The sequence below is a fragment of the Bombyx mori genome, chromosome 10 (genome assembly GCF_030269925.1).
Source record: "Bombyx mori chromosome 10, ASM3026992v2".
NCBI lineage: Eukaryota > Metazoa > Arthropoda > Insecta > Lepidoptera > Bombycidae > Bombyx > Bombyx mori.
Genome location: NC_085116.1, coordinates 10017674 through 10042799, shown reverse-complemented (window position 1 = coordinate 10042799; position 25126 = coordinate 10017674). Strand labels below are relative to the sequence as shown.

Genomic DNA, 25126 nt, shown 5'->3' with positions numbered 1-25126 from the left:
CTGCGCATTTTTTGAATCTCACGCCTTTGAAATGCTTGCCTGCGGAAGAAATCGATGAAAATTTAACTACTCTTGCTAGACACGATTTGCTAGACAAATTAGTTCAATCGTTTTGGAAGCGCTGGAGACAGGAATACCTTCATACGTTGCAATCACGCCGCAAATGGAACACGCCGGTCGATCCAGTCGTCGTCGGCTCGATGGTGATTCTGGTTAACGATAATTCGCCTCCTCTATACTGGCCTTTGGGTGTCGTGGAAGAAGTGTTTCCGGACTCCACGGGAGTTACACGCATTGCACGGGTTAAGACAGCGATCGGATCGTATTTGCGTCCCGTGGTGCGACTCTGCCCACTACCCAACCAGTAGCTCATTTAGATTTTTCATATTATTTAGGTTAGTTGTATATAGATTTAGTATAAATTCTTAATTCTTGTAGGAACATAGCGTAATAGTAGATAAACGTAGCGTACTTATTTGAATTTATTGTTATTCGTTTGTTAGATAATACACTTCTTAGTTTTAGTTAGATAATACACGTTTTAGTTAGATAATACTTTGAAGGCGTCCCTTCAAGCCCGGGGGAATGGTTGCGCTGGTTTAAAACTGTTAGTTTTAAGTTTCGAAAAATAGCAACATTTTAATTTGGTTTTGCAAATCCTGTCCCATCCCTCTCCGGCACTTTACCTACGGACGCGTGCGAGCGAGATCGTGTGGTGACATCAAAGAGACGAAAAAATATGGCTGAACAACCGCGCGCGCGCTTCGTGTCTTTGTTATGTTAAATACGTAAATAAGTGAAATCGTTGGTGTTTCTCATCGCGAAGTGGTACGAGTCTGCAGCAAGGACTACATAAAGGTATTGTGCATCCTTCCTTTAACGCAGAACTGCCGCTTCTTATCGTTTCTTCCCGCAGTCTGTGGTCCTTCATTTGCAACGACCAAATTTAAAATATTTCGTAGTTTGCTTATCTCGCGTCTACATATACAATAAATATTTATTGGGTGGTAGGTAGCGGAATATTTTAATTTAATGTTTAGCATCTTCAAGAATGCAGATTTATTTGAAAATTTGTACACTTTCTTTAATTGGTACAATGAGGGGACGGGCTCACAGTCTACCTGGTTAAGTAGTCACCGAACTCCAAGGAATCAACATAAACGAGGTCCGTCCTACGAGGTACGGTCTTACCGTGCATAGGGGGCGGGCGCGGTATGTGGGACTTGACGATCTGCAGGTGTTGAGAGCAGACCACGGGCTTAAGGAATTATAGGGCCCAACCGCACTAAGCGACTCCCCTGCACTCTCCATCCGGGGTCAGAACTTGGTCAGGGGGCTCCCGCGGTCAGCACTACAACCAGACTCGCGGCACTACCCCGAGGACGCCTGACCGACGGGTCGTAGAGGTGTTAGTCGACGACGCCGGTCTCCGCGGACAGTACAACCGCTACCCCAACCATCAAACCGAAACGCATTACTTCATGGCAGAAATAGGCAGGGTGGTAGTACCTACCCGTACGGGTTTACAAGATGACCTACCAGTACCACCAGTAATAATGCAAATTTGTTATGCCATGTTATTCCTTCGCCGTGGAACTCATTTGTGAACGTTTGTTAAGTACGTATTTCATTAAAAATATTAATACCGCCTGTAGGATTTGAACACCGGGACAGTCGTATCGTACGATTGCCGGTGCATTAATACCGGGCGTCTTATAGGCCATGACGACTTCAAAATTCTTTAATTAAACTTTCTCTAACTAAATTTTAACTTCAAAGTATCTTTAATCGAACTCCTAAAGCTTCTTTTCATCGTGACTATCAGGCGCCACTTTTATCGCCGTAGTATTGTGCCTTACTTCATTGTATTCTCCTCACACGTTCAGGGCATTTTATACTGAAGTATGTATTCAGTGACCTCGTGATCATTTGCCAAAATCCTACTGTTGAACATTAATATTAAAATTTTTGACCCAGGATCCATCAAGAATAATATACTGTATTACTTATTACTTAAAAATCTTCTTGACATCATGTAATGCGTTGTTTTGTAACTCTTTATAAAACATAAGAATATGGCAACAAAATATTGCAACAAAGAAAAAAACGGTTACCGCTAAAACTAATGTTAAAGAAAAAAAAAACACAACTGGCGGGCACAAATTTCTGCCTTCGGCAATCGGCAAACATACGACCCTCTGAAATTAAGATGTCGTCCTCGTACGGCCATCAGTTATATTTTTTGTAAATTTAAAATGATTAAATATTAATGACTATCAATATTTTTTCTTTGATCAGAACTATTTTATTGCTTAGAGCTCACAGCCCATCTGGTGTTAAGTGGTTACTGGAGCCTATAGACATCTACAACGTCCCACAAGACCCACAAAACGTCCTACCATCAGTAAATACGCAAATTATAATTTTGCGGGTTTAATTTTTTATTACACGATTATTCGTTTACCGTGGAAGCCGATCGTAAACATTTGTGAAGTACGTATTTCATCAGAAAAATTGGTACCTGCCTGCGGGATTCGAACACCGGTGCATCGCAAGATACGAATGCACCGGACGTCAAAAACTTCAGGCCGCAACGACTTAAAAAAAAAGTAGTAGTAAAGTCTACTATGCTAGGGCGCTGCAAAACTGCACATTTTAATTTATTTAATCTATTAAATCCGATATTTCACATGCACCAACCTAATATCTTCGGTATTCCTCAACATTTCATGCACCGAGCTATTACAGTGAATAATATGATGACCTTTTCGTGACATATGGTGCGTTCTAATCCTAAGTATAATGTACCTATTTGAATTACACAAGTTACAAACGAGGGGTCGTTTGACAAAAAACGAGATGCAGACAAAATTATTGATTAGACTAACAGCTGCGCAAGTTCTCGACCCGACGGACGCTTTGCGCAACAATATGACCTAAACTAGTAGATAAACGGGAATTTAATGAATGATGAATTCTAATTTTCCGAAAAAAAATTGTGACCAAGATATTTTACATTAGTTGAATACAAATAGGCTCTCATGAGATTTGTAAACGATATTCTTGAAATGGAAAGGAAAGGTTGATTGTCAAATGTCCATGGCCTTTAGCATTATGAATATGGCGTGCTGTCTCGTTTGTAACACACCACTCCTATTTTTGAAACTTTATCATAAACTTACTGTAAATATTCTGATTGTTTAGCGCAACGCAGATGATTTGTTTGGTAAGTTTTATCTAAATGACATAACTGGAACAAGAAACAAGAACAGCAAATATGTTGACGCATCGCAAAGATCTTTCCATAAAAGATGTTAGAAATCTTGATTTAATATTTAAATTCTTGAGCTAAACTTAGACGGTCAGCCCTTGAACTATTTTAATGGAAGATCGATGAGAAATGTCTTTGATATAGGTCTTTATATGTAGTTCGATTATTTGCATAAACGTGAACAAATACACTGCCTACCGGGTGTTAAACAGCTGTCGAAGTCCGTAGACATTACAATGTAATGCCACCCACCTTGGGACATGCGGTCTAGTCTCAATCAGTACAAAGTCTGTCTCAAATAATTATTTCTTTTTAATTTGAAATTTTCATCATGCAAATCGTTGTAGTATAAAATTAGATCGACACTTTAATGATTTAAAAAGGAACATTATAAAGGCAATGATCTTGAATCCAGACGTAAAAGCACTCAAACGTGATAGAATTTGTATATTCTTCTAGAGTTCTGTAGAAATATACCAAAGACGGAATCCTAAGAATTTCGTCAACTCCAACAGACGGATTATTTATATTTAGAATCTTCGCTGGAATACGTTATATATAGATTACTTTCTAAGCCAGACATACATACTGTCTGTACTTATGGGGGTGATATTTTCATTTATATACCTTTTAGAATTAACCTTAAACCTGTGCAAAGTCCGGCAAGCACTGGCCCAGTTTTGTTTAAATGACGCAATTAACGTAACACAACTAAAAATCTGCTTCTGCGAGGAGGGTTGGGTACTAATAAACGGCTGTCATGATGCAAGGTTGAGTCACGCTGTGTCTATCCCAAATGCACGTTCATTGAGTTTCACTAAATACCAAATACCAAAAATAACTATCTGATTTCCGATTTGCTGTGATTTGCTTGGCTTATTAATAAGATAGGGATAATATAAATTATAATATTTTTATAAATTTTATCCTTCTAAAATGTCATTAATACTTAATCACAAAAACTAATTAATTAAATTAAAATCTGATGCATTAGTAATTTGCGGGGATTATCGTGTTAGTAATGAATTAAAATAGTTGTATTTTTGCCGCTTGAGTTGTGTCGGTTTTGGTATGCATATTTTGTCTGTAGCGAGAGTACGCACGCGCGAGAGTACAGGCGCGCGTCTACCAGTATCGGCCTCGCTCGTATCCACGCGCCACGTGTATATTCACCACCGCCGGCGGCGATCGATATCGCGACGCGACTAGACGCCGGATAGTGACGCGCGTCGCATTCACAGTTCGCACTCCGTGCCTCAAGCCTAAAAGATCTTGCAGGTGCGCCGTTGCACCTACTTAGTTATTTATACGTATCCCCGCTACGCGTTCTCGTTTATTGCCAATTAAATAATTTACAGCGTACGTTGACTCGTCCCCCTTGGAGTTGATGATAACCGATTAAGAGACACATGTCTTATGTAATTCAGTACCATCCCATATCATCTCTGTACGTGTTTCGTACAAATATTTTCGTGTTAGAAATTACGGTATATTGGAAAAGTACGTTGCGGTAGTTTGGTTTGATTGGGCGATTTTCGTCATAATCGTGGGTGTCGTGGCATCGAACGGGGGCGGCTCGGGAATCGGGGAAAGACGCGACAACCGCCCAACTTCGCAACGCGCTACAGCTGTGGGCCAGATCGTTTATCTTGACCGTGAGAACATAATAATTACGTATATTGTTGCCTGGTTGTGTAGTAATTTATCGATAAAAAATCTTTATTGTTTGCTAAAATTAGTTATTTTGACTTTACCTATGTTATAAAGAATGCAATACAAATTTGAATAGATAACGCGTGAATTTGCTTAATCATTATGTAGAGCTTTCAATGTTTAAATTATCATTGTAGTTAGCAGAGTACTTGTAAAAATTGAACGTTAAAAAGTATTGATTCCAAATAATATTTAGCGTTTTGAAATGTAACATCTTCGTTGTGTATTTAATTGTAAATCTATATTAGGTAGGTATTAGATAGGTAGGTATATTTATCAAATGTTTAGTATGGGAAACTAGGAACGTTAGTGAAATTAATATTGTGTTAAAACGAAATATAATTTTGTCTGAGAAACAAAATACAATAATGAGCAAAGATCATAAAATTAAATGTAGTGTTGATTCATTCACATTATGTATGCGGCAGGTTGCGCATGATCGTCGTCACACGATACAGTAGATTTACATTTTATTTATCAATAATAATATTATATATAGTCAATGATATCCAAAGCCGATAAAAGGTTCGCAGTTGTAGCTAAATTATTTTTTGTTTATTTTAACTAATTTAGGTTTATTTTTATTATGTGAGTATATACTGAACGCAGCTGCTTTTTCGTGCATTTTCCTCTTTATCTAAAGTCTTTCGCATAAGTTTGTCCATTTATGACAATATATATTTATATTTTGTCCATTCGGCACTGATGTGTATAAAAATGATAATTATTTTCTACTAGTGAGCCAAAGTCTTGCACTGAAAATAATAAAAAATCCTGGAATCGGATTTTAAATTTACTAGGTTAACTTGTGAATCTAAACCATGCAGATAACCTTTTAAACGCACATAATTAGTTTTATGAAAATCGGTCCTGCCGTTTTGGAGGACTTCATTAACAAACACACCTACAGAAGAATTATAAGCTATTATCTTACTAAGCGGCTTGGCTATGCCGTTAGTGGTGCCGGCGTCTATGAAGACGTGATACTTAGCCCTTAACGTGATATCAAACCAACCCTCTGAGTTTTTCGCCAATCTTAACTTAGTTGCGATTTTGATCGCATGGTAAGATATATTTGCGAAGAAAATATACTGCAAGGCCTTCCACTATAAGGAACCCATCTTGGTGGCCTCCGAGCCAGCAGTCATCCTTCCATCAAAAAAAACTTCGACCATTACTTAAATCAGAATGAATGTCCTAAAAAAAGCTTCAACTTTATGTCGCAATATGGGTGGTGACACTTGTGATTTCTATTGTCGCCACATAACACCTGGTGGAATGTGAGCTCGTTCAGCTGACTAAACAATAAAAATGTCTAATATTTCCTAATACACTATTTCGTTGATGCCGAAGCGAGACCAGGTTCACTACCTTTGATCAAATCCGATTAAACGTAGTTTGTACACTTGATGTATGAAAAAATTAAAGTATTCAATCATATTAATAAAATAATTCAAAATCTTCAAACACTAGACAAAAACAGGAAAAATAACGAGAGGGACGAACAAAATAAAGTCACCGATGAATATATAAATCACAAGAAAAAAAGAGTAGCTTAAGCCGGAAGCAGGAAGAAAAATACGAGTTAACGTTCCTAGGTCGCTTAAAAATGTCTGTCGTTTAAAATATCCGCTTGTTCTTTTTGAAGTGAGACGATTTCGAGAACGATTCACGGATCTCGCTTTCCTTTCGAACTGTCTGTTTTGATATATATCATTTAATTTTTCCCTGCTCTTATTTTTATTTTATTTTATTTATTTATCGGGCAAGTCACCGGATTACTACAATAAAGCCGCGTTTTTAAAAGGCACGTAACAAGATTAAGTTGTCGCGACGTTTTTATTGTAATGACAAATTTTATTGACTAATTTTATTATAACACTAAATGGTGGTGTGTTGTAAGGATACGTGATGAATGCGGAGGATTAGTTGGTTAATTCACTTAGTTATTGTTTAGATATCGGCGTAAGTGGTCGCGTACCGTGAATTCGTTCCGAGACCGTTCGTATGTGCCGTGATCGTGCAATTCGCGTGCCTACTTACACTGCAGACGCCTGCACTTGATCGTGAAAGTTTAATACAACTGGCCTAAAACATTAAAACCGTTAGTAAAAGAAATCGCCTCATTTTATCATAAAGTTGGTATCTCGGTAGAATTGTTTCGACGACGGTTAATAGCAATTTGAAATTGTCATTTTGAGTTGAGTGATCTATCTATAACTGTCGATCAAGGTTTGTGTAGTGAAAAAAAAAACTATTACCGAAAGTGATTTATTTACAATGCCATTTTGTTAGTACTGTCAGAGGTTGGGTGTTATAAAATAATTTCAACCACTTCAACTGCTGAGAAGTTTTTTGAGTTCAACAAAATACATTTAAATTAAATATTTATTCTATAATTGAAATCACTTCAGCTGAATAGAACACCTTTGAGTTAAATAAAGTACAATTAAATTGATATTCGGCAGTCAGTTTTTAGTAGAGGCAAAACGGAACTTGTTCTATAGGCTATAATTTTAAATCAGTAGTCTGTTTGTGCGTACAGGGCCGTAGGTTACGTCATAACTTTACGGCGTAACCTACTTTCGTTTATTAATTTTTATAAGGTTACAACAACAATACCGGTTGTAAAGCCTTGCTTAAAAACTCTTTAATTACAGTAAATTATAATTGCAATAATTAAAAAAAAAACAATAAGTTGCAATTGAGTGGAATTATGAAAATCAATTTTTTTACTTACGTATGCAAGTTTTGTTATTTATGTCTTTCCTAACAATGGAACTATTAAATAGTAATTTCAAATCGATATTTATGATAACTAATTGCCATATAGATATTAATGGCCACCGGTGTATAACACAAATTAATAATAAAGAAGGTATGTATAGGTGTGCATAAGTTTTTCTGGCGATATGGATCAGGTCAAGATTTCCATATTAAAAAAAAAACTCTTCTCTATTGAGTTTGCGACTTGAGTGATTGTTTAATTTACTTTTATATATGCTTTGAATTAAAGTTGTTAGAGGACTAACATTCCTTATGGAAATATCAGCCGTTTAAATCGTACCTTTTTATAGTTGAAACAATTGTATACTATATGATGCATTAAAATAAATACAAAGGCCTTGAAGTAAATTGTAGTATACAAATAGATCATAATATGATTGTGGTTTTGAAACGGCCTTAAGTTGAAATGTAAATCTTGGTTGGTGTCAATAAATCGTGAATCGCACATTTAAGGAAAATAAATGGAAGGAAAAAAAACTCCAAGCGACAAGCAATGATCTTGAGAATTCACAAGGTTTTACAGATCTTTAAAAGTATTTTAGTAATGTCAATTGAAGACAGTGGAATAAAATGTTTGTCGATCGACTTTATCAGAAACGCACTTTTCCTTTTTAAGGATATATTGTAGGTACTGCGTTATATACGCAGTACCTACAATATTCACCAATATGAATCCTATAAGTAAGAATCGAGTTCAAAAATGAAATACAGCCTCAAGAGTAATTAGCAGACATTCTAAACAAAACATATTTATCAAAATCGATCAACGATGACGGAGAAATCGGAAATACATACGTCAAATACAGAACCTTCCCTTCTTCAAAGTTGATTATTATTTTAAAAAAATATTAGTTTATACCGTTGTAAAAAAAAGAATAATTGAAATTAGAGAAAATTTCGAGCATGATTTCGTGATATTTTTTCTCGTATTAATAGTTTTTCATAAAATTAACGGCTGTTCTGTTCTTCCTAATTGCAACGCATGGTTGCTTCCTGGTAGAAATAAAGTGTTGTTTGGGTTTGTAACATGCCTTATATTACTGCTTAAAAAAGGAAGTAGATAGCTATATATCAAGTGGCTTGGGTCGCATCTAACGCGTATTTTCCGATTGATTACCGAACAGGCTGACGGTCTAATTGGGGTTATAGTAGATTTTCAAGTCCGTAATGAGAAGAATGTCAAAAGGTTTTATTCATATTATTACGTCGTATACATTTTATGAATAATATAATACTATTAAAATAAAGAGAGTTACTGGTCCTTAATAAAACACTGATGTACTACCTGCCGTATAAAAATATAATTTCCATTAAAAATATTGTTCTAAACAAAAAATCTAAAGCGAGATGCAATTTTTACGTCATTTCTGAATCACGTATACGATGATAACCTTCGCTGTTCAAGTTTCTTCATGTGTTTTGAGTCATGGAACGAAAATGTTTTTTTTTTAAACCGCCTTTCAAGAATATGACCAGAACACGGTCTTTTGAGTATTAAAGTAAATTTTCCGGTTTTGTTGGTTCACTTAAAATTCTATTATTCTACTACACTGCAGTGATTCTCTAAAGATTAACAAATTCAAGGTAACGAAGCGAATAATTACATAGTTAATGAATTTCTTTTTTCAATGGCCGTGATTTTAAGTTCGTCAAAAACACTCATGTCATGTCCATTGACTGAGTAAATAAATACTGAGATCATCGTTCTGACTATTGTCAGGTCTCTAATGTTTGGGAAACGGAATTCAAAATAATTTTATTATTAAAGAACAAAATATCGTGAATACAATACGCTTGTTACTCATTTGTTTTTTAATGTTTGCCGTACTTTTTACAATAAACTTTTAGAAGACATTCTAATAATACATTATAATATATAATATAAATATTTAAAATATACGGTTTTTCTGTAGGTACTAGGTAGGGTAGTTCTTTTTGTAATAGTACAATGACATTCTCTTTTAATTACAACGTCCTGCAAAAACGGCTTAAGTTTTATAAGCAAAAATAAATAAATTATTACGGGTACGACTACGAGTTACCGACTCGCTTGTCCGTCCCAGCGTTCTTCAGATAGTCACATGTTTTTTTCTGCGAGTCAATCGTGTTCTGTGATGATGATACCTTCAAATAAGTTCTCGACACGATTTCTACAAAATTTCCAGGGCTTACGTCACAAAAATATATAAAGTGTAAAATGATTTATCAGCTCAGTTTGTGCGACCAATTATTACGATCAAGGAGACTTTGTGAATAGGATATTTATACCGAAAAGTTGTGAACGCTATTCAGTGGTGTGTATGTGAGAAACTGGAGTGGGTGTAGTCGTGTAGAGGAGGGAGCCGATGATCGCGGCTCGGGAACGTCACGGCGGAGGGCTGTGCGAGCTTGGGCGCGGGGTGCGCAGGAGGGTCGCGTGCCTCGCCGCCGCCAGGCTTCGACCCAGAACTCTTCCGGGAGCTAAGCTATCTACCGGACGCAGAACTTCGCGAGTGCCTCGGTGAATATCCGGACTTCCTATACCACGTCGCACGAGACCGTTTCGGACGCATTTATTTTCGAGTTATTCGGACTTTACTCCTTGATAGAGGTATGAATTGGTCAAGTTCTCTTCGACGCTCAAATCATCGCTCTTTTCAACATTTCTAGCTTCATTTACCACCTGAATTCATAATTATTTTATGTACAACAATATCCTATCAGACTCTTGATTATCTTTGCTTATCATACTATCATTATACCATAAGCTAATATCTCGCTTGTCATATCAAGTTTTAAATAATTAGCCATGACCGAAAATTACTTGTCAGTTTGATAAAATAAATACATTTTTGTTTGCTTTTGTACAATTTTTTAAAGTACAAAAACTGTTGAGGTTTTTAATATGCCTACTATGTTTTATTCAAGTAGGCCTTGACATGCGCATTTACATCTTCTTCACTCTATCACCATTTTGGAATGCAGTTCAAGAAAGTCGGCGTTCTATTATTCAAATTTGATTATGCTATTGAATAAGTATGTATATACATAATGTAATAAGGTTGACTTGAGCTAGAAGTAACAGGTCTGCATTGTCGAGCACTGGCAAAAATCTACTCACACTGCTATTGTGCAATACGCAATCAAACCACGCGCTTTAATCATTCACCTAGTCTTTATATTAATAAGTCTTCGCTATTAAGGTACGGTTTAATATCAAATTTATATGTTTAAATCCAAAGTAGCCCTAGAGATTTTGTTGATTTCAATATTGCCATGGCAACGAGTTTGTTATGTAGGCTATCAACAGGCTTAACCGGGCTTGCTCAATTACTGTATACTTTAAATATTCATAGACATACATGATGGTAGTAAAATATTGTGATGCAACCAATATAATTACAAAACCTGGCGAATTGTAACACCGTTTTTTATATGTATTATATATGGTTCATATGACCCTTTCTAAAATACACTCTAAATACACTCTGCAGCTTCGCTGTGTTGAAATAGAAATACTTTGAATAACTTAGTACATTAATTTCATTGGTTTTGTTACTATTATGTAATAATAATAATAAGAATAAAGGAAACATCAGACGGAATTACAACTGAAAATGAACTTCACTTGGCTTAGGCCCGTGGTTTTCAGTATTTGCCGAAATTTATAAAAATTCGAGAATAAATACTTTGTACATAATAATAATAATAATAATCCAAACGTGATTAGGTTATAAATAAAAAACACACACTAGAAAATGTAAACAGATATTTCTAGGGAAGAAAAAAAAAGGCCACTAACGCTGAATCCGTTTATTTTATTTTTATTCGATTTTACTGTAAATACAGTCACATCGTATTATTAATTGAAGACTAACTCTTATTTTAAGTACCGGTAAAGCCGACTTAACCTAGTAGGTGTATGGCTCTAATAAAGAATTAAAAAAAAAAAGTACCGGTAATAGTACTCCGCGTTTACTGTAATAAACTACGGAAATGTAACTACGTGCACGATAAAAACCGTGAAAGTTTTCAACCTCGTGTGAAAGACATAATCGTAGTCACAATCGATACGTATTGTATCGTAATGTTAGATAAGAGCGTAAAACCTATTCACGTGCATAAAAACCAACTAACGGAACGGATTCTTGACTTGCAGTGGTAAACTTAAATTCACTTGTGTGATCATAATACGAAATATATAACGTCATAAATTGCAGCTACGTAAATGATATAATCAAAAAACAAAACCAGAGCTTAAAGTAGTAGTAGAGAAGAAAAACAGAATGTATAGTCATTAATTTTTGTGTTTCAAACACATTTGTTTGTGATCGTATGTTTTTTTTTGGAATTATAAAAGAACGTCACTATGATAAAATAAAACTGTTTTTAACGATTACTATTTTCCAAGCTTCAGGAAACTTTACTGTTTTTATTTGTTCGTGGAATAAAATTCAAATAATTAAACCGGAGATTAAACCTTAAAAATAATTTGAATTACGAGTACCTAAGAAAATGCTAACAATATAATCTAAAAATACTGTAATAATGACATAAGTATGAAAATGGTGATGTTTGTCTGTTGTCTTTTGTAATGCAGTTTTCCCATTGACAAACACAATGGAATGGTTTGTTTTGCTTGTTCCTCACAAAACCGACACGGGACCGGCAGGGCTCGGTCGTACTACGTTAGCTACATCACATCACAGTCGATAACTTGATCAGTTACCTAGCGCCCGTATCTGTTGTTTCTAATTACAACACATCTTCCATCGTTTATTTATACACCAATGTATTGCCACTAGTTTGTGTTTGCTTATTATAGCAAAACGAAAAATGCAATGTAATGTTTTAATAAAGAATTTGTCAAACACGCTAGTTCGATGAACGCGCGAAGGCCGAACTCTGAAGAGATTCTAGAGGGTCAGTATGTATTTTAAGTCGATTGTCGTGAGTTTTATTGTAAATACGTTTTATATACAACTTGAAAGCACTAATATCGGTATCTTATCAGTGTCCGACGCGGCCAGCTCGCACTTATTAACTTTGTGTTTAGTCCACACTCTTCAGCCTCATTTGCGCGCTGCTCAGCGTTTGCAACGATTCGCGTTCTTTGAAAATTATTGGGTTGTCGGCGCGGGTCATAGTGTTGTACTTTGAAGCATTGTTTTTTAATCGGAATGTCCAGTAAGATATTTTTTTGTTTGTTTGTACTTAACCGAACTGCATCATAAGGCTTGCTCATGTGTTCATTTATTATAAATTTGTGTTTGAAAATATTATTGTGATCAACATAGACAATAACCGCGAAGTATTAAGTTTTGTTATTTGACGTCATAGGGTCTGATGGGTAAATACCATAATGTGAATTTTAGTGCATAATACAAATCAAAACTACAACCGGAGTTTTGATTGTGACCGACAGTTTATCTACGTATCGATGCAAACATGCAAAAATCTTAGTATGAATTTCTATTATAATACTAAACTTATTTGTAAACGATAACAACACTGAAGCAATATTCTACTATAGGACATTACGAAAATAATTTTCTAATTAGTATAAATAAACCCATTAAGCGTAGTTGGATAATAAGTAGACATATAATTTGTATGCATATGAATATGTGTAGCCGAAAACTAGATTGGAATGCAGTCAAGGGAGCCGTGCTTACGTGCACTTCGTAACTATCCGAAGAAAGTGGGAAGGTATCTATAAACCGGATATTGTCCTAAAACAGGTTAGATTTAATTCGGACGACTCGACTCGCGCGCCATCTGGTACTATGCCAGAAACCTTGCTTGAAATACCAGCAAATACTGTACAAAGCTTAAACTCACTTGGACATACGACTTAGGCGCTCATAGAAAATGTACAAACTAAACACATTTTTTTTTTATAATTTTAAAAACACATGAGGTATACATATTTACAGTACTCATTAAAAATATAATCCGCTTATATCGCCATAGTAATGTGGCATTAATACGATAAAAACTTAAGAGATAGGCGATACGTGCCTCGAAATGGAGTCATATATAACTCAGAATGAAAAGGGAATGCATATATTATTAATGGAGATAATAAAATTATCGATCGCTCAAATTTGTTTAAATTGCAAACTATCATTAAAATAGGTATATAAATAACACTGAATGTACGTCGCTATAAAACTCAACTTATCAAACCATGAATAAAATAAGCAAGGAATGGCTATCGTTCATTAAAGTATCTATTACAAATAATAATTAAAAACTAAAAGACACGCTTTTGTGGCTAGTCAGACGGCTAAACAGTATAAAATAAAAAATGTTAAGAAAAAAAGCTCGTAAAATTGCGTGTGATGGTGAAAATAATTTTGACAGATTCTGCTACATAGATACATACCAAGCCAATAAAAGCGTTTTTCAAACGATTGATTGATGAAAATAACTATATTTAATAGCGAATTAAAAAAAAAAACAATATATTTATTTAGTTTTGGTGTCAAGGATTTATTATTGAATTCTTTAATCGTATCCAAGCACTTCATTAGTGTTTATTATATACACTTATCTTTTCTATTGTTGGTTGTAAATATAGAGATATAAGATATAAATATAGAGATATATGAAAATAATTGTGAACATATATGTAGGGAATATTTTTTTTTACAAGGTGGAAATCTTGTTTACAGTTCTATGCAGCAACAGGGTGAGCCAAATGACAAAAACCTACAATGACATCGAAGCGGTAACACGGCTCTTAGAAGAAGTAAGTTCATTGGTTTTATCAATCGTTTCGAAGGGTACAAGCGTGAGAATAGAAATCGGTGATTGTTATGTCTGAGTTCAAAATAACTTAGAAAACATATTATGTTTTGGCTTATTCACTGTTTGTATATTTGCTCTTATTTAACTTCGTGGACTCTTGAAGTTCTCGCTGTTTTAACACGTACACAATTAAAAATATTTATTAGGTATATTTAACACACTGTATTGTTCGACAAAAACTTACTAAACAATGCAAAAACCTTGAGTAGGTTTTTGTGCCAGTTTTAAATTAGTAGTAGTATAGTTGCTAATAGGATTGTATGCTTTTTTTTTGTCCTTATAACAGAAAGAGAAAGATTTGGAATTGACGGCACGTATCGGTAAGGAATTGCTGACTGCTAATGGACGTTTGGAGTCTCGCGTCACAGCACTTGAAGGAGAGTTGAAAACGGCACGGGACCACATTACGCAACTGAAGCACGATCTCAGTGCCAAGACTGATCTATTACAGGTAATTTAGCAGCGTGATACAAACCTATATGTTTCGGAGAGATTTATAAAGAACATGGGCCATTTTCGGCCTAGCTACTCGTGCTCTCAAGGACATTAATGAAATATCTATAGAAAAAAGAAATTCATTTTTACATACATATTATAAAATTTAAGGGTATTTTAATGGTGAGATAATTAAAACCATAAATAAAAAGTAATTAGGATGACTAAGCTACATTTATATTTTAAAAATTCACATTAAATCTTCTTAAAAAAACATTATATTGCAAAAAAACTAGCAAAATATATTAACATAGTTAATTAATGGATTTTGAAATGAATATATTGTATCTAAACAATTTTTTTTTTTTAATTAGAGCCATACACCTATTAGGTTAAGTCAGCTAAATCTATTTTTATACTTTTAAATCCGTAGAATAAATCGTTACATGGATGAATAAATAATTAATGATATTAGGCAAAAAAAACTCATTGATCACTCGTTTTCGCACTTGTGCGCATTGTGGATATTATTGTTTCCTTGCTATATACCTGCTTATTATATTTTGTTGTGCATAAAATTAAGTCCTGGCGCTTTTTGAATTAGGTCTGTGTCATAAATGTTAAAGTGTCAGTGTATTGACAGCAAAATCTTATGATATAACCTAAAATTCTTATTTTATTTTTTAAATATCTCTGTATCCCCATGAACAACATCGATTTTAATTTGTTTATAAGAAAAGGGATATATAGTCTGTTATTTAAACTTAATTTCATTACTGTCCTTGAACTTCGTTTAGTGGGCCGTGCAATGTATGGAGAGTGGCCCATGTCCTTTCATTGCTTTACGAACATTGCTTTAAAGTTTTATCGAATATTATATAAACAAACAGATTATACGGTTTATCGTTATGACTGTCTGTTGTCTTGCAAACTCATTTTCAGAGGATCTTACATGATTTGTTCTTATATGAAGTTTGAGCTCCTATTAAGGACTAGCGGGTATCCACAACTACTTTCATACCTCCCCTCAATAATGAATAAATTGAGCACTGACGACGCTATGAGATCGATCAGATTAGTACAGACACCATCCTTGTTGACTAAGCGGCAAATAAAATATTGGTTGCAAAACAGGATCGTTGACTTCGACCGCATGTTTTAAAGTTCACCATATTATTATGACATCTCCGGTAACCTTTCAACCCATTGGCAGTCTTTTAAAAAAAGTCGGACGAGGCCAAGCATACCGTTGTTACCTCAGTTGAAGATAACGAACGGTAAGAACCCGGCGAACATATGAATTTGTGTTTAAGATATTCGCTTTTTTAAATTCATTATTCCTACAACGTCAAAAACATTGAAATTCTTAAATAATACTTTGATTCAACGTATTCTTATCACGATTTGGAATTTTTGTGGATTCCCGATATTGAAATCGTCTTATCGATTTGAACATTCCAAGTTATAAAGTAATACAGGATATACCAACACTGTCTAATGGATTGTCATGAACACAATGTGATTGGATTGGTGTTACGTAACGTTCATTATGGCACAGAGCACCGTTGATTTAATCTAAACGTTAACAAAAGACAACGCCCTAATCGTGTGGACGGGGGTTTAAGTTTTGAGGAAAATATTTCTTTAGTAGGCATTTAATTTTCAAATACCATAAGTAAAACAAGCAAAAAAAGATGGGATTACCGTTAGGATGTTAATCCACAAATACATATTATGCCCCTATAACAAAATTTTTCAAAATTTAATAATCTCGAAATTCTAAATTTGATTTGCAAATACGAAAAAATCTAGTTTAATAATATTACGGAAAAATAAAATTTGAAAATCTGTAAATCACTCTCCTCTTCGCGTCGCTATCCTCGTTGCTGAGGGTCGTGACTCTGCATCATTCACTCTTATACGATATCCCTTCACGTGCTGCTATTCGTAAAACAAATTTCAGAATCCAAAAGTTGCCAAAACTGCAACGTTGAACACGCGCCCTTAAATTTGTAGGTGCTAACAAATGACACAGAAGAGGGGTCCCCTACGGAGCAGGAGGAGGCGAGTGCGGCTGCGTTGCGACGTCGGACCGGCGCACTGGAGCGGGAGAACCGCGCCCTGCGCGATGAGGCGGCGCGCCTCGCGGCCGGCGCCGACTCCGCCGAGCTCGCCGAGAGACAGCTGCTGCGTGACATCGTGCAACAACTCAGTAAGACAATCTCTAATTTTTATATTAAACTATTGGTCCCCTGCTACATAGTCGAAATTCGACTATAATTAATTGAAATTATAACTCTGTACAGTATTATGATTCTATTGTCTTCTATAATCACAGATTTTACCAAGACTACACGTTAGATAAATATTAATAAAGACAAACAATATCACGAGTAACCACTTGAGTCTTTAAGCAATAAGAAAAGTTTGATAATAAACAAATAATATGCATGCGTGTGTGTGTGTCAAACACACGGTAGTGTGTGTAATTTTTTTATTGAATTAATGTATGTGTATGCATAATTAAAAAAATATTAACATTCTGCACTTCTCTCTGTATTCTCTATAAGTGTGGGAAATTTCATACTCCTGCGACCGCGCAATTTTCGTAAAAAGGGGTACAAAGTTTCTGCTTCACGTATTATTAATATGTAGATTCTTGTATTTTAGTACTCATACCAAATTATTCAGCGTTTTGTTGTCAGAAAATAAAAACTTCACATTTCCGATTTCAACTTAATACTTTTTACATTCGAATAAAATGGTTGTGTTGCCATGTGATATGGGTAATTCTGTTGCATAATTTGATAAAGAATCTTAATAAAAAGCGCCGTGGATTTTTTAGGACAAATAGATTACGTAAAAGATTAAGTACAATTCAATTTAAAAATAATCTGTATATGTATGCACATTTCAAAACTAAACTGAATTTAAAATCAGCAGAAAAATATGTATCAGAACTGCTTAACCTGAAAAATTACGTTTATACTATATTGAAAATAAGAATTTGAACGCCTAGTGTATCTATACCTTATATTATAAAATTTAGTCATAGTACTAGATCTAGTTCAGAATTAAATGGTAAAATGTTATTAAGTAACAAGTTTTTAAAAGAATCAAACGATTTAAAAGACCCTTTAACGACTGTGTGAACTTGTAAATTTAAATCTTTAGATCTTTACTGGATAAATTAAATATAGGTTGCTAATGTTAGACTAGTTCAGCTGAAGATTAGATCAACAGTATAAATAGATCCGACCTGTATCTATTCGTTCTGCATTGGCCGTAAGATCGTATTGCCTGTTATATGCGAATGAACTATTGCAGTCTTGTATAGAGATGAATTAAACTTATAATTATAAGTTGGGTACATGCGGTTAACTTATCGTTATTTTAGTACTGAAACGTTGTGTCAATATATCGATATCGAACAAATGCAATCGAAACGATAAGTTTGTTTATTTCGAGACTTTATTTTGATATTAAATAGCATTCTTGTTGTAAAGTGTTCACGCACTTATTTATATCTTGGACTTGTACCAAATTGTTTTGTTTCTTCAAACGCACGTTGCGTAATCGGTATTCATAAATATGTGAGTCATAAAAAAATAGGGTGTTTTATAATATTTTTTTTAATAACTATGCTTTGTGAATTGTTACTATTTTTTATTTATTTAATTGTCAGACTAGTATCTTAGGCAAAATAATATCAATGACGTTCGCGCGTGTAGTACACCTGTATATACCTACCAGACAAGAATAAATACAACTGCGAATCACAATTACTTTATGTACAGATTCCGACTGATATCGAATGATATAGAATGAGTAGCGTAATCAATACAATGTTGTATATTATCGAAATTTGAATCAAAAGTGGATGTGCGAGTACACTGGTTTAAACCTGGCTATCCTTCAAGCTGTTTTTGCCTACCCACGGCTACTAATCTCGCGTGGTTATGCTGGGTTCATCGATTGTGTAGGCGAGCTCATAACCTGAAAGGTTTTGCCAACACTAGCTCTAGCAAGGGCAATGCTGAATCTACCATCTGATCGGAATCGCGACCCATTGAAGAATCGCAAGAAGAATCGGAGTCGCAAGAAACTCAGCCGGCTTCCTTTAAGCCGTATTAAATCCGTAAAATACTAATAGTACATAGTCGTAGCGCTTACGATATTTGAAAAAGAATTCATAGATTTGTGTGGGATGATTCATGATATTGTTTTATTCATACATAATTCAAAAAGTTACAATTTTATAAAGGATATACTTTATCATTGTTGTATTAACATTCCACTGATATTGAATTACGGTCATAACAGTGATAGGCGAAATGGATATTATTATCATAGCACCAAAATAAAATAAAAAGGAATTTGCAAAACAAAACTTATTCATACATCGCTGACTGCGATGCGAAATTCCCAGTCACGTCTTTCAAAATTTGTCAACTCAATTAGCGGCAATAGTGAAATCGTGTTTTCGAGAACATTCTAAGCTTGCACTAAGTGATCTAATTCAAGCATCCTTCTGAGAGACAGACGAAACGTAAATTAAGACGTGTCACCAAACTATGAATAGCCTTCACTGTTTCTTTCAATGTCTCGTACATGTGTGTTCGAGCGATAATCACCACTCTTTATGTTGTGTTAATGTTATCAGTATTTTATCTTGAGTAAACACTAAAGTTTATCGACGTAATTTTTTTTTAATGGAAATTATCCGATGTCGATTGGTGATTCGATAATTTTTAAATAAGTTTTTCATACCGTCTGGTGAATTAATAACGTCTGCAATAATAATAATCTGGCTGTTATTTAAAAAATTTGAAGCGCAACCTATTTGGGTGATCTTGGAAAATAACATTTAAGGTTTGGTGAAGCAAGGTGGCCTAGCAGAGTGTTTTCAACAAAGCTTGCACCCTGTCAGACCATACTTGTTTTAACTAACCTATTTTCGTCACGGGAAAAGCGAAGAGAAGAAGTTAATGAAGTAGTAATGAATAATCAAGAAACATGAAAACCGCCTTAGCAAATAGATCGTTTATCGCACTGCAAATGTTATTCAGTACTTTGCGTTCCAAATTTTTATATATTGTTTTCTGTAATAATGACTGTATTGGAAGCATTTAAAAAAACGGGAATAAATATGACGATGAGATGATATATTATTGAAATTAACTGTTTTTTTTAAACTCAAGCAGTTGCGTTCCCTTATGATCCAAAACGATTGAGATACCGGCTTCGTTCGTCTCATAAGTAGGGCTGAGATATTCATCCTGTGATGTCTACAGACTCGAGTAATCATTTAACACTAGGCGGACTGACAGCCCATTCACGCATGCATGAAAAAAAGAAGCTTAAATTGATTAAAATTTTTGCAATTTTTTTTTGTCTTGGCAACTCTGTATATTTGCAAATAAATTGTCGAAAAACATTTATAATATATGTAGTAAAAATGTTACGAAAAAGAACAAACTTGGAAATTGCCACATCGATTACTTGTTTAGTTTTTTGTGTGACACAGACCTCTAATCATTATGATTTTTTAATTAATTAATGCATTAAAAATAAATTTTGACTAATGGAAGCTTGTTAACGCGGCAATATTTTTAGTTTGTCTGTGTCACGTGTCAGACAAGCACGTTCGTAGTTCGCGGTACGTTCGTGTAATGGTCTCGAAGTATTACAGCGGTTGCGTTTCTCCGATAGCAAGTGCGAACTCTGAGGCCAGCGCGTTGGAAACCGAGCTGCTCGAAGAGAGGCAACGCTCTGTCGATCTTCAACAGCAGCTGGACAGCACTCGATCGAGGTTCGCCTTCAACGAAAGAGACTTTAAACAGGTAAATAGACACAAGTCTTCAATGTTTTGTCCGGACGCCGTGAAGTCATACGTCATCGTTCTTCGGTTGTTAAGCAAGTATTCCCGATCCGTTAGCAGTGCTTTTAGGTACCACAAGCACCGGTCACCGCCCTCGTCGAACCCGTCGCTGCGACGAAGGGCTCGACGAGCGAATTAACCCTTAGACACAGCTCACTGAGTTTCTCGCCGGATCTTCTCAGTGGGTCGCGTTTCCGATCCGGTGGTAGATTCTGCGAAGCACGGCTCTTGCAAGGGTTCGTGTTAGCAACGTCGTCAGGTTTGAGCCCCGTGAGCTCACCTACTAGTTAAGGTTACGCTGAAATAGTCTCTTAAGACTCTCAGCTTAGGTAGGAAAAATTTTTTAAGGTAAATAGACACAAGTCTTAATGTTTTGCCCGGATGCCGTGACGTCATACGTCATCGTACTTCGATCATTAAAGCAAGTACATTTCTTTCTTGTAATACAATTTTTTTATATGACAGACGGGCCAATGTCTGAGTGCTTTGTTAGAATTAAAATTTACAGCGATTAACGAGGCGCATTAAACAGGATTGGCTTCCCGACACCGAAACGGCTTCTTTAAGTCGATTCAAAGAAGTGTAACTACGGAAGTTTACGTGTTAGCACAATGGCAAACGTTCGATCGTTTTATTGAACACAAGATTTTGTTGTTCGTTTACAGCTAACGACGGAACATGAGCACACGCTGCGAATATTAGAAATAACAAAGGAGAATCAGAATGCACTCGCAGCGGAACTGGCCGATGTTAAGGTACAAATTAATAAACTACATGCCTATCGAAGGGTGAACGGCTATTCGGGTTAAGCGACATTTTTGGAACTTTACAGGAGAGCCATTTCATGTTTTAAATTTGGAAAAAATATCATAACATAAAAACTTCAGCTATTTGAATGGAGTATACTTAAATGAGGCTCAATTAAAAACATCGAACTGTTGATGACAATACCAAATAAAATGGACCTTTAATTACAAAGATAAATGTCGCGTATTAAGCGGAATGTCGTTTAAACCAAACAGGCTTTCACCCCTCGATATATAAAAATAGTTGTAAGTAAAGAAGGTAAAAATAACAATAAGTTACTATCATGTATGTATTTAATGTGAGACGACGTATTGTAATGGGTCCGTGAGGCATGAGGTCAAGTTGTTCTGTCATACCACGTACGCTAGCGATAACTCAACCGTTCGTAAGCTTTTTTTATTGCAATTGTAGGCAGATAGTATATGACCCATCTGATGGTACGTAGTCTGATGCGTGCGGCTTACAATCAAACCGCTGCCTACTGCTGAGGACTCCCATCAAATTTTGTTTTAAGAAAGATATGCCAAAGGGGTTGGGAAACATCGTGTAGGGATGGTGAATTCAAAGCCGGATAGGCCGGGACGTAGAAGAAAATTCTCTGAAAATTCACCGGAAGAACACTGGTTTCGTGTAGGTAGAATGGGTGAACTCAACTCCCGTGGAGGCGGTGCGATAGTAAATAGGAGATGAGGATCACCTCGAAAAATTCCTCATAGTGCTTTCACAAGTTCTTCTGAAATACAAGCTATCAATCACCACGTTCTGTAACGCTGGTATTAATCCAATAAAGAACTTAGTGAAATACATACAGTTTTTATTACACTATTCTTTCTTACTGGTGGTAGGACCTCATGTGAGCCCGCGCGGGTAGGTACCACCACCCCGCCTATTTCTGCCGCGAAGCAATAATGCGTTTCGCTTTACGTTCGGCATTTACGTTGTAGATAGATGTCTATGGACTCCAGTAACTACTTAACACCAGGTGGGCTGTGAGCTCGCCCACCCATCTAAGCAATAAAAAAAAGTGAATTTACAATTTATTAGTCTATCGTGCTCAATTTGCGTTGAAGAGTTGAACTGGTATCTAGAGGTTATAAAATTATAAACTACATGTCTTGTTTCTATATAAGTTGTATACATCTCCAATGATGATCAATAAGTGTCGTTATTTGCATGTGTAAAAGAAAATTGTTGCATTATTTCGCGGAATACGAATATCTTTCTTTTCCCTATGAAATTAGAATATCAGTGATGTAATTGATTGATTTAACAGTACGCAGTTTGTGTGTCGTAGCCGTGTTTACAATTAAGGCTTCAACCACATTAGTCAAAGTGGGCGGCGGTTTCGCGTTACGGCGAACCACGAGCTCGCATGTCCAAACAGATAGTACATTAAAGCGCCTCCTCAGATTACTAATTGGTCACTTTAACTACCTACACAACAAAGTTTGGCTTACATTCATTAGCATTATTAAAGATTCGCGAAACTCGGTCCCGATTTGACCATCAATAATTCTCAGGTCGCCTGTAGTAGGAGTGCCAATGACAACTGTGCTAAGTTTCATCACAAATCAACTAGTGGTTTCGGAATGCGTATCGGGCAAACGTATCTTCGTTTTAATTTATATAGACACACTCACACCGAATACTATTAGTAGTGATGTTCTCAAGGCCTTTAATATAGGAGACTAGCGTTCGGAGGTGTTGAATTAGAAACGTTACTGGTGGTAGGACGTCTTGTGAGTCCGCACGGGTAGGTACCACCAGTCTGTCTATTTCTGGCCCGTGAAACAGTAATCTGTTTCAGTTCGAAGGGTGGATCAGCCGTTGTACTGTAAAACTGAGATATTAGAACTCATATCTCAAGGCGTGTGTCGGCATTTACATTGCAGATATCTATGGGCTACGGTAACCATTTAAAACTCTGCTGAAGCTAAAGCTTGCTAAAGCCTTGAGAGGCTATTTCAGCGTTACCCTAGCGTGTAGGTGAGCTATCGAGGCTCAAACCGGAGGTGTTGCTAACACTGGCCCTAGCAAGAGCAGTGCTTCGGCAGAATCTACGACCGGATCGGAAACGCGACCCACTGAGAAATCCGACGAGAAACTCAGTGGGCTGTGTCTATGGGTTAATTCGCACGTCGAGCGCTTCGTCGTAAGCGGCGGGTTTGACGAGGATGGTGACCGGTGCTTGTGGTACCTAAAAGCACCGTTAATGGATCAGGTGGATCCGTAATGACGTGCTTAGGGCGACGTCGACGGTTTACCATTCGGCATGATACAGGAGCGATATGCGGAAGTGGCAGCGCATCTGGCGGAGGCGCAGGAGCAGCTGCGGGCGCTGCGGCGGCGCGGGGAGGGCGCGCGCGGCCTCATGCCCAGCGTGGCGGCCGCCGCCGGCCTGCTGCCCCCCACGCTGCACCGCGAGATGCACTCCTCCGTCTACTCGGAACTCAGCCTCGATTCCGGTATTGGCGATCCACTTGCACAGTTAGTATTGTCCCTAGTTTCTTTTTCAATAGGTATTTACTGTACAAAGTAGTGGTTTGTATTAAAAATGAGTAGTTCGAGTTTGATAATGAGGGTAGGTGTCAAATAACTGTGGATATTTGTATTGCAATTATATATTGATTTCCTATCTTCTTTCTGCTTGGGTTAGGAATACTTACTATTAACTTCAGCTTAATGGTATTTGCTATTACACATATAGTAATTTTCAAAAAATCTTTCTTGTTAGTAGAAATGAATATTTTATAGTAAAAATAGCAACAAGAATAACACATTTTTAACAATGAAAGCAATTGAAAATATATGTTTATCTGGTAATTTTTTTATTAAAATCACATTCAATAAAAGCTCACTACGGTCGACTATCAGATCGCAAATCTAAATGATCTTCTGTAAAAAGAATCACTAATTAAATGATATTGTTAAAATTTCCAGTTCAAGTATGCAGAAAGTGTTTGAAACGGTGCAGTGCGCGTCGCGGTGGTCGGGCGCGTCCAACGCGTCGCTCCCCGGCTCCGACGTGGCGGACGCGCCCCGCCCTCCCTTCTTCAAGAACAAGCCGCCCTCACACGACTCTTTCCTCGACGAAACCTCCGATACGGAATCCGAAGATTTATATCCGTAAGTTTTTTTTATTGCTTAGATGGGTGGACGAGCTCACAGCCCACCTGGTGTTAAGGGGTTACTGGAGCCCATAGACATCTATAACGTAAATGCGCCATCCACCTGGAGATATAAGTTCTAAGGTCTCAAGTATAGTTACAACGGCTGCCACACCCTTCAAACCGAAACGTATCATTGCTTCTCGGCAGAAATAGGCAGGGTGGTGGTACCTACCCGTGCGGACTCACAAGAGGTCCTACCACCAAGTTCGTTATCTATAAATTTAAATAAAGTCGTCATGACCTAACCGATAAGAACCGGCGCATTCGCAT

At 36.2% G+C, this 25126-nt stretch overlaps 1 protein-coding gene and 1 non-coding gene across 20 annotated transcripts in view; both read left to right on the top strand.

Moving 5' to 3' along the window:
• LOC101746553 (trafficking kinesin-binding protein milt) overlaps positions 1 to 25126 on the top strand; it is a 50166-nt gene that overhangs the window by 19013 nt on the left and 6027 nt on the right. For 4 of the 19 annotated variants that reach the window (XM_012697524.4, XM_062670630.1, XM_012697520.4 and 1 more), the window contains 7 exons: positions 14428 to 14504; positions 14850 to 15014; positions 17015 to 17210; positions 20711 to 20841; positions 21545 to 21634; positions 23968 to 24173; positions 24627 to 24812. In XM_012697524.4, the coding sequence (XP_012552978.1) occupies positions 14454 to 14504; positions 14850 to 15014; positions 17015 to 17210; positions 20711 to 20841; positions 21545 to 21634; positions 23968 to 24173; positions 24627 to 24812 (1025 nt within the window). In that variant the 5' untranslated portion in view covers positions 14428 to 14453. Of the gene's footprint in view, positions 1 to 502; positions 859 to 4403; positions 4927 to 6933; positions 7217 to 7817; positions 7863 to 9936; positions 10362 to 12802; positions 12938 to 14427; positions 14505 to 14849; positions 15015 to 17014; positions 17211 to 20710; positions 20842 to 21544; positions 21635 to 23967; positions 24174 to 24626; positions 24813 to 25126 lie in introns of those variants that run through there. The other 15 variants (XM_062670634.1, XM_062670638.1, XM_062670631.1 and 12 more) reach the window with 15 other exon arrangements.
• Mir2755 (microRNA mir-2755) lies at positions 19872 to 19950 on the top strand. The gene has a single exon (NR_107317.1). It is a non-coding gene; the product is annotated as a microRNA mir-2755 (primary transcript).